We start from the raw sequence: 14,630 nt of genomic DNA on the forward strand, positions 1-14,630 counted from the left end.
TAAGCATTTTATAATGTTTCTTTCTTTTCTGGAAACTCACTGCATACCAGCAGCTGATGGACCACCACTTTGAGTAGCACTGATCTAGATGACCTAATTAGAATAGTAGTAATGATCCATCCAACCCATGCCAGCATGGAAAACAAATGTAAAGCACTAATGATGACCTTTAATTACTTTCACCTATTGTGGGTACTTACCATCTAACTATATTATATAACCACACAACACCAAATACCTTTCTTGCCCACAATGACTGAGGATTATTCTCTTTCTCATGTATCACTATTGCTCAAACTGTACATCCAGTGGCTCATATTTAATTAATTCCTCTCCAGTTACAAGGAGATTGAGGCAAATATATCTGAAGTTGAAACTGTATTTCTGATATTTGATATTTTGGTCCAAGTGTCAAAAGAAATTTGTGTTGTTTTCTTGTTTCCATTTTAAAATTAAAATTTCAATTTTCCTTCATTTATTTATTTCTTATTTTTATTTATTTATTTATTTTGCAGAAGTTGCCAATCTATTTTTTGTTGTTGTGTTCACCTGTGAGATGTTATTGAAAATGTACAGCTTGGGTTTCGAAAGTTATTTCGTTTCCCTTTTCAACCGTTTTGACAGCTTTGTTGTAATTTGTAGTATTGTTGAGGTTATCCTGATTCATACAAATTTAATCAAACCATTGGGTGTGAGTGTGCTCAGGTGTGCACGCTTACTTCGTGTGTTCAAAGCAACACGGTAAGTTTTTTCAACCTTCAATTTTTTTTTTTTTTTCAAGAAAATAATATCAAAATGAGATCTGACATTGGCACCACAAACTTTACTAGCCACCCCTCTACTCTATGTTCCATGTTCAAATACTGCCAGAATAACTTTCATCCTTCTAGGGAACAAATAAATAAATGCTGATTGTTTTATTGTTGTTGTTTAGTTCCATGTCAACCTTGACTGAGCTAACTTGTAAACCATGGGCATACAAGGCATGATCATTCCATTTTTGGGGAGTGCGACCATGTCAAGTGACGACATACAGGTTTATAAATGCAAGTTGCTGTATATGCCAGCATATAAGACGTGCTTTCACATGAAATACTTTAAGAAGTATATTTTGTGGAAAAAGTATATTTAGTACACTGATTGAAAGATATTTTAAAGTAGTTCTTTTATTCATTCAGTTCATCTGTATAGTTGATTCTCATTTGGTCAAGAGAATTGCCATGCAAGATGTAAAGTTTGTATTTCTGGCTGTAATGTTTTACATAACTGCAATCAGCTATCAGGGTGCACCACCACTGAGATTTTGTTGTCATCCACTATCTGCAAATAGCTGACAGGTGAAGGAAAGATTGTTAACATTACTTTCTTCTTTCTTGAAGAATTTGTCATCAAGCAATTAATAAATGTTCTTTAAAAATAAGTCATTAAATAATATGGTACATATCAGTTATAGGTTACGCATGCGAAGGAAGGAAATATAATATAACTCTTTTACTTGTTTCAGTCATTTGACTGTGGCCATGCTGGAGCACCGCCTTTTAGTCAAGTAAATCGACCCCAGGACTTATTCTTTGGAAGCCTAGTACTTATTCTATTGGTCTCTTTTTGCCGAACCGCTAAGTTACGGGGACGTAAACACGCCAGCATCGGTTGTCAAGCAATGATGGGGGGACAAACACAGACACACAAACACACATACATATATATATATATATATATATACACATATACGACAGGCTTCTTTCAGTTTCCGTCTACTAAATCCACTCACAAGGCTTTGGTCGGCCCGAGGCTATAGTAGAAGACACTTGCCCAAGGTGCCATGCAGTGGGACTGAACCCAGAACCATGTGGTTGGTAGGCAAGCTACTTACCACACAGCCACTCCTGCACCTACCAACATACTGTAAGCAATTTTTCACAAGTTTGTGCTAACACAGACTGTGGTATTTTGGCTTGTTTTCAATACTCTATTATCTTCAATAATTATTGTGCCTTCTAGCTCCCTAGCATACAGCACTCAATCTCCTATCTGTAATACAACTGTATTAGACACAGGGTAATTTTTTGATACATTAAAAATTTTTAAATGCACACTAGCAAATATAGTTTGTACTAAGGATGATTCAAATGACTATACTGTCCATTATAATTTGCAGTCTTGTACCAATTCAAAAAGAACTCTTCATTGTGTGTAGCATTAAAATCAACTGAGTTATTCTTGATATATTGAAAAATCTACTATAAATTGTAGATGATTATTGGTGAGCCTTCTACAGGATTTTCAAAGGAAAATATGTTGAGAATCATTCATGTTATTTCTTCCATTTGTAAATCTAATGTCTTATCAATTCAACCATCTAAATTACAATTAATTACTAGTCCTTATTTTATATACATCTCTGATTTTAGTATATAATTGTCAAATATATTAACTATTATAGTCACAAAGTGAACAAGATTATTATCCATTATAAATTTCAAAGAAAATTTATAAATACAATCTATTTCTTTGTTAATTTTCCTTTACAGTTATAATTTAATTGGGATGGGGGTTTAGGATATGTTGTGACCCCTTTTTACTGTAGTCTGTCTCCCTTCAATTTAGTATCCTTATCACTTGATTTTTTGTAAACAAGACTTTCAGATGATCACAGTCAAAATTACATAGGGGAACCTCTGTAAAATCACTTCATCTATTATAAATAGCTGTCAAATTTCTCTCAAATCTTACTATTCCTTTTTAACAAATGCAATGTAATCCTACATAAACTATGTCTAAAAAAAACATGATGGAATGGTCATGATTTGAACTTCTTTAATTATAGGTCAGCTGAATCAAAGCTGACCTTGAGCTAACCAAGCATAATAATATGAAAGTATTATACTAAAACCAGTGTTTAATCTTCTATACAATGTGATCTTCACTTAGTCGATAGAAATATATTGGTTTTCATCTGACAATTACATTCTCCACATAACAGCAGAAGTTATTAGGTAAAAACATCCTCTCTCATACCAAAACTAATGAGTTAAATTACAGACTTTGATTGACATAGTGTCACTACTTATCTGTCTGGTTTCTATGGTGATTGTTGCAGCTCAGTAATCCTTTACAAATTATCATTTTACAAACAGAAAAAATATATTTAATAAAAACGGTGCTATTGGAAATTTATTATGAAAATTTTAATTTTTATTCTCTAACACTGTGGTTTACTGAGTTATGGCTAATCTTTTGGATTTTATTTCTGGTATTAAGTGGATAAGAGACATTTCCCACTCCCCAGGGTGTTGTTAGTATTACAATGCAACTACTACTTATAGCAGAAAATTATATCACTCTGTTGTACCTGCTAACTATTAGGAGCACTCAGCCATTGTAATTTAAATGATGTAGTCATACACACAACATCATACTGGTGACAAAATATAAATTACTAACCTCTCAATCAACTTGGCTTCCTATGATCTCTTTTCTCATTTAAGCAGCAACAAATATTCCAAAATTTTATGTATTCAGATTCTCCTCAAACATCAAGAATCAAGTTCACAACATAATTTTGATTCAATATTTCAGCTTTTAATAAATTAAAATAAGGTAATAGTAACAGGCAACAGTAACCCTTAGTTTGAGTCCAGTGCTGTAAGGCTAACAACTGATGGTCAGATATCAAACTGACAGCAATAGATGTAAATATTAGTTTCAAACACAAGGCCAGCATTTCGAGAGAGGGGCTAAGTCAATTGCATTGATCCCAGTGCTCAACTGGTACTTATTTTATTGATCCCAAAGGAATGGAAAACAAAGTCAACTTGGCAGAATTTGAGCTCAGAACATAAGGACAAACAAAATGCCGCTAAGCATGCTAATGTTTCTGCCCATTCACTGCCTTAAATAGGTGTAAATATTAACAAAAGTTTTATCTATAAAAATTAGATTTATAATCTGAAATTTTATAATTTTTTAATTTTAATTTCTTGTTTGCTTGTAGATATCTTATTTCTTTTAAGTTAACATAACCATGGAAAAAATGGCATATATTTCATAATGATTCTCTTTTCACATTCTCTAAATTCATAGGAATAATCATTCATTATATATAACACACACACACACACACACACACACACACACACACACACACACACACACGTATGTATATTCAAAATGTAGAAATCAGGCAGTTATCTATATGTATCATATTTGTATAAAATGAAATATATTATTGATTGAATGGTACCATATAACACAGAATAAAGTTAAATATACTGCTACAGCCCTTAAAACAAAAGCAGACTTTACTTCAACCTGGTTTATTATATTTTTCAGCTACCACAGAAATGTTATTTCCCCATTTTCTTTTTCTTTTATACATGCTATTTGTATTTGCTTCTGCACTCAGTTTTTACAAATATAGATATGTATCCTAGGTTAGTCCTCATAAAGTTTATTGGCATCTTTTTTTTTCCATATATCTTTCTGTTGTTGAAATATTCAGTAGGCCTATTGAATAAAACAAAAATTAAATGTCTAAATTTATTTAACTGTCGTATAAATATCTTGAATCCTTAGAGTGATAGAAGAATAAAAAATATATATTCCTTTGTAAATTGCAGATACTGGACATCATTGAGAAATCTAGTAGCCTCCTTGTTGAACAGTATGCGCTCAATTGCTAGTTTATTGCTGCTGCTGTTCTTGTTTATTGTCATATTTGCTTTGTTGGGAATGCAACTGTTTGGAGGTAAATTTAATTTTGATGAGACACAGGATAAACCTCGTAGCAACTTTGACACTTTCTGGCAATCACTACTCACTGTATTTCAGGTAAGTGATTTTGTTTTTTAAGCCTTTTATTTTCATTTGTTTCTTAAATAAGAGAACAATACCCCAAAATTTTATATGTCATTAAACCAGTCAGGAATTGTTAGTTCACTTATTTGTAGTATGCCTCATCTTTATCTTTTGACAATCAGAAGATACATGGAAATATTGTTATAAAAGGTTGCTGAATGAGAATACATGTAGATCTCTCCTTCACGTAGACCCAAGCTTGTGCCTGAATGAAGTGATACTGACACCCTTTTCTGAGTGAGACAGCTACAGAAGTTCTTATGTAAGTGTAAGCTTTTGTTTGTCTGAAGGTCTTTTGTCTAATGATTGCTGTGAAAGGTACGTGTCAATGAATAACTTGTGAGAATCATGCAAGCAATGTTAAGAGATGCCGTCAGTAAGGAGAAAGCTAGTAACAAGTCGAGCAAAGAAAATATGTAAGTGTCCATCAGAGCTCGGTTCTCAACTCCCTCCTGTTATAGTTTTCTGTGAGTTCGAGTCCCATAACAAGGGAGTTTAAGACTGACAGTCCATGGAAACTTCTTCATGCCAATGACTTAGTTTGCAAAGCTGAATTAATTGAAATATTAGGAAAAAAATTTCAAATGAGGAAATAAAGCCAAGAATCAAGAGGCCTCAAAGTAAACCAAGCTGAGACAAGTTTTAGCTTTCAAGGAAGAGAGGACTCAGTGACTACGAAGGACATGGCTTTATTCAATATACAAAAGAATAGCAGGTAGAAACTCAGTTTTGTATATCAAATAGTTTCACAAGAGATGCAGTAGAATCATTAACAAGCTTAACAGGGAAGGAAAAACTTCATAAAGGTAGTTAACAGTAGGTGTACCCATGAAATAAATACTTTCAAGTTATCAGAAAGCTCCCTAGAAGTTGTTGATAGCTTCCATTTCCTAGATGACTTAATTAGCATTGGAGATGGGTCCAACTGAAAGAAAACTGCTGCAGGAAGCTGATGAAGAAAGACATGGCAAGAAGTGTGGAAAGCTGATCTCGAGAGACTGAACCTCACAAAGTAGATGACAAAGGTCAAAATGTTATGTGTGTTTAAGATCTGCCCAGCACATGAAAGCATGAAAGGACTGACATAAAATGATGTTATATGTATTTCATTTAGTTCTTGTTTAACCCTACATAAGCTCTGAATGAACAAACATGATAAAAAATACTCTCAAATTTTTTTCAGAAATTATTTATTCAAAACTAAATTATCAAACATGTTCTTCCTATTTTAAAGCAGTACTCTGTTATTTCTAGCTATTATAACAGTTCATTTAGTTATTTAACCTCAGATCAACTCTGAACAAAAACATTCCAGTCAGGATCATCTCATCTTTTTAGGGTTTTCTAGGAATACAGTAACTAATGTGTCTTTCACTTTTTGAAGAAGATAGGGTGTGATTTAACAGATTTCTAATAAGTTGAGTGGCTGTCTAAATGCTTTCCCATTAGCTTAATTTCATTTAATTAATATTAACAGGTAGCCATATAAATGTCACAGCAATCATGATTTTGAAAGAGCTAATTTATTGAAAACCTAATATTAGGATATGATGTTAGAATATATACATAAAACAGAATTGTTGTAATCATTTGTGAAACAGTCAAAAAATACTGGGCGTTCCATAAATGGTGCTGAATTTGAAAGGTGAATAATTAAAACAAGTTCTTATAAACATGTTATATTCTGCATATTTCTAATGAGTTGTGTCTCTCGTTTAGGTATGGAACACAATGTTGGTCATATGGCCACCTGCACTAAGTCTGCATACATTTATGCACTCCTTGAAATTTCCGAAAACTCTCTCACAGATGTGTGACCCGATGCTTCCAATCACACGCCTGATTTCAGCCTTGAGTTCAGGAATTGTGTGTGGTTTCTTGATGTATACCTGTGATTTCACTTACCCCCATTAGAAGAAATCACAAAGGATAAGATTGCAGGACCTTAGTGGCTATTGCTGGTCACCATGCAAGGATATCTATCGCTTTTTGCAGAAATTTTTCATGGAGTAATGGAAGCGTTTGGCACAAAGTGTGACAGGTCACTCCATCCTGCTGAAACCAGAGTTTGCCTATCTCCATATCTTCCAACTTCAGCCATAACTGAGCAAATATCATGCCTCTGTAACATTCTCCATTAATGGTAACTGCATTCCCCTCATCATTTTCAAAGAAGAATGGTCCAAGCACTCCACCTGCCCAAAAACCACACCACACAGTTGCTTTCAGTGGGTGCATTTCATGCTCTTGCGTTATTTGAGGATTTTCATTTCCTTAAATCTTGCAGTTCTGTTTATTGACAAATCCACTCAAGTGGAAGTGGGCCTCGTCACTGAAGATGATTTTCTTTGCAAAATTTTCATCAGCTGCAAGTCTCTCCACAACCCAGTCTAAAAATTTCCTCCGCCTCCTGTGGTCAGGTGGCTGAAGATACTGTGTAAGTTGAATTTTGTACACATGCATGTGGAGATCTTAATGTAAAATTCAATGTAATGAAGTGGTCGGGATGCCCAACTGCTGCGAATGCCAACAAATCAATTTTCCTGGCCGCAGAGTAACACTGTCTCACACAACAGCAATTTGTTGCTCTGTCCAACAAGAACAATTCCACCCAGGTGATTTGGCCATTGCAACTAAACCAGCTGTTTTAAACTTCATTATTTGTCTGCAAACTGTAAACTTGTTGGGTGCTTCATTTCTCCCCCAAAATGGTACAGAATGTTCGAGCTGTTTGCATTGCACTTTTTCCATTTTGGGAAAATATCTTCACGATGAGAACGCGTTGCTCAGTTGTAAACTGCTCCATGACACACTGCACACTATTCTGAAAAACAAGCAAAAAACTGTTAACCGGAGTGAAAAGAGATAGCAAATGTGATAAAAGCATGCCTTCAAACTTCAAAACACAAAAGTGTTGCCCAATTCAAATTCGGCACTCTTTATGGAACACCCTATAAAATACTTAGAAACTGTTAGAATATTATTAGACATTTGCAGTGAGAATATATAATTAGAATGCAGTGGAAATAGCAATGTACAGTTAGAAGATACTTGAAATAGCAACATGCTGTTAGAACACGCTTAAATAGCAACATAACTGTTAAAATAATATCTTCATATTAAAATACAGGTATGGTTTAGTTTCCATTGAAACATACTATAAAATCCAGTTAAAATAACGACAAACAATAAGAATACAGTAAAAATATTTATATCTAGGGATAGAATAACTAGGTTTGTTGGGGGGGGATTAAAATTAGCACATAAAGTTAAATGGTATATAAAGCAAAATAAGATTTCGTCAAAATTAAAAATTAATGAAAGCTTTGCATTTGGAAGTGATGATTACTCTAACACTACAACATAACTAATCTAATTTCATATTAGTCACTTTGTGCACTGGAAAGAACTATAGGTGTATACACCATATATTCAAATATATGTATATTTATGTATATTCATGCACATCCTATATAGTGTATCATACATTTTAAACATATCTTGATAATAAGGCAAGAGTTTTTAAAAGTAGGTTTCAAAGTGTGGGCATATGTGTGTGTATAGACAGATATAGATGTATATAAATATATTAAAGAGATAAAGATAATTTTATGCTTTTCTTTGGAAAAATAAGAGTACTTAATACATACTTGAAAAGGAAGTGTATAGTGTTGGGTTGTGTATAGAATGGATTATTAATCTATACTGGTATATATTACAATCTCAGAGTTTGGATTAAATGAAGCAACTGATAAACAGGTTGACATACTACTTCCTCCATTCAAAATTATATATTTTGATATAATACAAATTAAAGAACTGATTTCATAATTGATCTTTCTCAATAAACCAGTAAAACTTACTCCACATACAGATATATACATCTTTCAGATTATGTAAACATGTATAAATGTTGGCATTTTGTATCTATTCAGATCTTGACTGGTGAGGATTGGAATGAAGTGATGTACAATGGTATCAAAGCATATGGAGGTGTCCGCAATGTGGGAGTTCTTGTCTGTCTATATTTTGTTATTCTGTTTATATGTGGTAACTGTATCCTTTTTTCTTTTGGAGATGGAAAAGAAGATAAGAACCAAATTACCATTTTGTTTCTTTCCTAAAATATATTACATATGTTTGTATTTGTGTATGTGTATACACACACACATGCACGCATATGCATGTATAGTTTTTTTCTTTATTTTGTAGTATATTCTGTTATTGATTTCATTCATCGGACCATGAGTATACTGAGTCACTGCCTTTTAGGAATTTATTCAGTCAAATTAATCCCAGTATATATTTTTGTCATGTACTTTATACATCTGTATTTTATCAATTCCTATTTCATTGAATTACTAAGTGACATTTTTGACGTAACACCATTTTTACATTACTAAACTAAAACACAGACACATAGACATATACTTAATGTAGTTACTTCCTTCCAGTTTCATGCTCATATCCAGGAATTTGGACACATTGATCTGTATCACATTATTCAAGCAGAAGTCAAGACTGTTGTGTACTATATGTTGTGTGACATCACCTGTGCTTTTCCAGAAATTGAAATTAGGTCACTCTTTCTGCTCAGTATTGGTATTGGGTACTTAATGATATATTATTTCTCATATTATTTCTATTGCACTGTTTTGACTTATAACTGAACCGAGTAGCTCTTTCTAAGATAAACCATGTGATCTGAATGGAATCACCTTCATCTTTCTTTTTGAGGATGATGTACTTCAAGAAGAGTTTAACATATCCAGAAAAAGATAACAATGTGCCACCACCATTGCATGGCCTATTTTTGCAAACATCCTCTGCACATGGACTGATTTAGATGCTGTACTTAATGATATGCTGAAGCTATAACATTTGCAGAGGTTCCTAGGTGATCCTAGAAAGGATGTGATAGATAGTGAGGGGAAGGGTTGACAGTTTTGATTATATATATAAAGATATGCTCACATTAGAATCAGTACAATGAGGATTGTTAGCATAATTATTTTCATTTGGATATGGTTTAATATTTCAATTTTCAATGTGATGTATCTGTGGACACCACCAATATCAATATTACTCTTATCATTAACTGTGCTACTATTTTATGACTCATACGGCCTTATTTTCTTGTTTCAAATTGATTATTCGTTGATAGATTTGGCATCATTTCCCTCATCTAAAGCTCTAATCACTTACACTTTACTTGTGAGAAGTGCTGGACATAGTTTTGTGGCTACCCTAAACGAGTTAAACTTAGCAAACTTTACTGACACAGTTCCGTGCTCACACCCAACACCAACGTGTCCAAATAAGTTTATTGGCATAAATTTTTTAAATTCTTTTTAACATCATGGACTCATCTAGAATAGCTACCTGTTGCTGCTACTTTAGTTAGTATACCCATTGAAGAAGATGCATTCTAATTAGAAAAAAGCTTCCTTTTTTCCCCATTGATTTGTGTTTTGCTGTGCAAAAAAACTTTATTAAATGTTAAGTGTCCTTGACTACTATCTAAGATATCCTGTTGAATGTCTTCTTGGCTATCGCTGTGGACAACTTGGCAGACGCTCAGTCCCTCACTGAGATTGAGCAAGAGAAAGAAGAAGAAAAAGAACGAAGCCGCTCTATACGTAGATCTAAGAGTAAATCTCCTGAAGCAAAAGGAGGAGAAGAAAATGTAAGCATGTTATTACAATCATTATTATTATTGTTGCTTCTTTTGTACTTACTTTTTTATATTTTATACAGTTGGGCTATGAGATCAACAGGTGAATTGGACAAGCATTCTTCACATTTGCCAAGCTCACAAAGAGAGTCTGGGAAAACAGAAAAGTGACTGCAAACATCAAGATTGCTGTCTATAAGGTATGCATCCATAGTATGCTACTTTAAGGCAGTGAGATGTGGAGCCTGTACTCCAGATAGCAGTGTCTCAATGTCTTCCACTTTCATAATCTGAAATGCATCTTGGATATTAAGCGAACTGACCACATCAACAACACCAAAGTCCTCAACCATGCCAAGATACCCAGTATACTCACCCTGCTCTAGCAACGTCATCTGCACTGGTTCAGTCTTGTACATTGCATGCCAGGTGGGAAGATACCAAAAGACCTGTATGGGGAATTGGCCACTGGCACAAAACCACAAGGACAACCTCATCTTCATTTCAAGGACATATGCAAGAGAGATATGAAGTCACTTGATGGGAGAGGGTCACAAATTATCCCCCATGCTGGAGACAAATACTACAATAGGGGATGAAGCAAAGGAAAGAAAAACAGGAACTCATCACCAAAGAAAAGTACACTTGATGAAAGGAAAAATCAGTAGCACTGGCAGAGAGCTCCTTCAAATGCGGTCACTGAATATGTGATTGCCACTCCCATGTGGGCCTCTATAGCCACAACAGATGCTGCACCACCATCAGCAGTGACATGGGTTCTTTGGACACAGATCCATGGCCTCTTGAGATCAACGGATGTCCACTACTACTACTAGTTGGGCCCAAGCTATGGGTCCGAAGACAGCATTTGATTGACAGCACTCTCCATAGTATGTGAGCTGTTCTAAGTTGTCTGATCTTCTGGACTGAATGAATATTGATGTTTCCTGAAATATGTTTTGTGAACTTTTCCATTACCTTTTCCATGATTCCTAGTGCTCTAATGACCATGGATATCATTTTGGTCTTCTTATTCTGTATCTTATTGATTTTGATTTCCAGGTTTTTGTATTTGCTCAGTTTCTCTATAACTTCACATGTAGGTGTTTCTTTAAGAAGGTATTGTAATGTTAATAAGTATACACCTCCTGTCCTTCTTGTCCATGATAATGATGTCACACTTGTTGATTGCTTTAATTCTCTGTCAGTGTAGATATGCATACGTCAGCATATAGTAACATCATTGCATTAATCCTAAATGTATTAACACCCTCATAATTGAAACCTCAGTCCTGGAGTGAAGTTTTTCTTTGTAAAGTGTAAGCAGAACATTAACACTTGGTTTATTATTTTTATTTATTAGTTTGTATTTGGAGTTTTGTCCATTAATCATTTGTCTAATATATGAAAGGACTTTACATAATGTATCATAAGATCTTATGAGACAACACACATTATTCAATTTCAATGTTTGAAGAATATATTGTTTGGATATTTTTCTAAAGCATGAATTGAGAGGAATTATGTTAGAGAAAATATTCAAGGAACAATAATCTGAAATCATAAGATATTTAAATTATTTGTTGACTTAGTTTTCTCTTTGATAAAATTTTCAATTTTTAATTTCAGAATGAAGGAGAAAAAAGTAATGAACTTGCAGAAAAATTAGATTCTCGGTTAGTGTAATTTTCTATTTCCCAAAATATACAGATTCTTTTATTAACTACTACTAAATTTCTCTGCATAAAATTACAAAAATAGATAACATTAATTCATTCTAAAAATGACTAATATATGGTAAATTCATTTTGGTAGTTCTGGAAAAAATGTATTATAATTATTATAAATAAAATGCACATCAAATTTAGCCTTTTGAAGTTTATAGCTACCAATGACTGACTTATATATGGAATTTAATAGAATATTGATGATATTGAAACAAATCATTGCATAAAATCATACAAGAGAAACAATCCTGTCAGAAGATAGTTGATTAATTTCTCTGAAAGGTTAATTAACAAGAATACTTGAAATGTATAAAATAAAGAATTACAGTAACATGTGTTTACTTAACATTCTAATTTCATTAAATCTCACTCCTTCATATTCATAATTTATATCTTGTGGTTTGAAGATTGAAGAGACCACCAGTCACAAGTAGTTTTCTTATATAAAGAAGGAATGGCACTTACTCCGTCATGGACTGATGTCAAGAAATAGGTGCTTACTTTGGAAAATTAAATTATTAAATATCTTATTAGTTTATGAAATATATTTTAATTCAATATTTATCACATTAAATGAATTAAGATTGGTCAGTAATAAAGGGAGAGAGAGAGAAGGAATTCGAACTATGAGTAGTAAACTACGAAATTCTTACATTCTCTCAATTTCCTGTAATTCAGACTGCCTCATAGTCCCAGCAGACAAAATGGAAAAGGCACTGCCCCTGGAGGATGGCAAGGCAGATGTGCTGGAACAGCCACTCTGATAAAACGGCTTGCACTTATGGATAGCCATCTCTGCCCTAACAGCGGTGAGCAGGGATATGGTCCAGGGGCCAAGAACACCAATGAAGGAATCTAGTTGTAAAAAAGCACTTCAAAAATAGAGGAAGTAACTGGGGACAACATACAGGATGAAAAACAAAAAAAAATACAATCCCTTAAAATTTTAAATTACAAGAATTTGGGGTGTGAAAACTGTACAGGTTGTGCTTATAATAATTGGTGCATTGGGAACTGTAAGCAAAGATGTAGACAAAATGGTTGAAAAAGATTGAAATACAATGTCTTGTAAAGCTTCTGCAGGAAGTTGGCCTATTAGAGACAGGAAAGATTATCAGGAGGGTTCTAAGCACTTGAAAGACTATATAAGGTTACAGGTAGTAACCTGCTACCTACATAAATCCTACAAGGAATAAGACTGAACCTGTGTCAAATCAATAATACCAGGCATGTGCCTGGTCTATCCTTATCAGGCAGGTAGCCATGATATGTATATTGAGCTTCATATTTTTGTATCTCAGTCTCACTTTGCTGTCATGCATTACTCTCTCACTCAATAGTAATAATAATACATACATATGCTTTCATACACACACACACATACATACAGTGTTGTTTATTTGTATTATTGTATTATAACAGGGAACCTCATGATGACCAACATATCCGGATAGACATAAATTCTGATGAAGTTGCTGGAGAATATCGAGAAAACACACAGATTCCCAGCCAAGGTAACAGAATACTGAGAAACTTATAAAAATATTATCTGTATATACTATATTAAATCATTTTATTTATTCATTTCTTATTACATACGTTTCACTTACTGAATTATTTTCTTGTTATAGTTTTAAAGCTTGTGAAATATAAGTGATTTTAGCTGTAAGGTTTGAATTTATGGTATTTAAACTTCTTAACACTTTGATCTATAAAAAAAAACAAGTTACAATGGTTAAGAAAACATAGCTTTTAAGGTTTTGGTAAGCATTTCCAATCTGTAATTGTAAAATTTCTCTTATATTGTCTATGGGTTTTGAAAAAAACAGGAATGTTAATCAATCAAATTTCATTTTTTCCATAACTGTGTGACTTTGTGCCTTTAAGAAACATGCTGTAAGTTAAAGCTTGTATTTTCCACTGAAGCACATAAATTTTATTTTAAGGTCCAGCATCTACTCCACTATGTCATTTTACAAAGAAAATAATAATTCTTTTCTAACCTGTTTGCTTGTCTTTCAGAAGAAGAAATACCTGATGAAGAGCATGCAACTGAAGATGAAGAGACAACAGGAGAGGATGATGAATCAGATGCTGCAGCAACTGCTCGACCACAGAGAATGTCGGAAGTAAAAATGAACGACAAAGTGAAACCAATTCCAAAAGCTAGTGCATTATTTGTGTTTTCCCATGATAACAGGTAATAAGATTGATGGTAGCTGAAAGATGGAAAGAAAGGGAGTTGATTAAGAAGGATATCTATTGAATAATAATAATAATAATAATAATAATAATAATAATAATCATTGTTTAACGTCTGCTTTTCATGCTAGCATGGGTTGGACGATTTGACTGAGGACTGGCGAACCAGG

At 33.5% G+C, this 14,630-nt stretch overlaps 1 protein-coding gene across 1 annotated transcript in view; it reads left to right on the top strand.

Moving 5' to 3' along the window:
- The window catches only part of LOC106872359 (muscle calcium channel subunit alpha-1-like), a 434,563-nt gene that overhangs the window by 239,714 nt on the left and 180,219 nt on the right, over positions 1–14,630 (top strand). Inside the window, 7 exon segments of the mRNA XM_052966564.1 lie at positions 516–741; positions 4,620–4,830; positions 8,793–8,913; positions 10,383–10,543; positions 12,161–12,207; positions 13,681–13,772; positions 14,281–14,458. Coding sequence (XP_052822524.1) covers positions 516–741; positions 4,620–4,830; positions 8,793–8,913; positions 10,383–10,543; positions 12,161–12,207; positions 13,681–13,772; positions 14,281–14,458 — 1,036 coding nt within the window.

This window comes from Octopus bimaculoides, chromosome 3 (assembly GCF_001194135.2).
Source record: "Octopus bimaculoides isolate UCB-OBI-ISO-001 chromosome 3, ASM119413v2, whole genome shotgun sequence".
Lineage (NCBI taxonomy): Eukaryota > Metazoa > Mollusca > Cephalopoda > Octopoda > Octopodidae > Octopus > Octopus bimaculoides.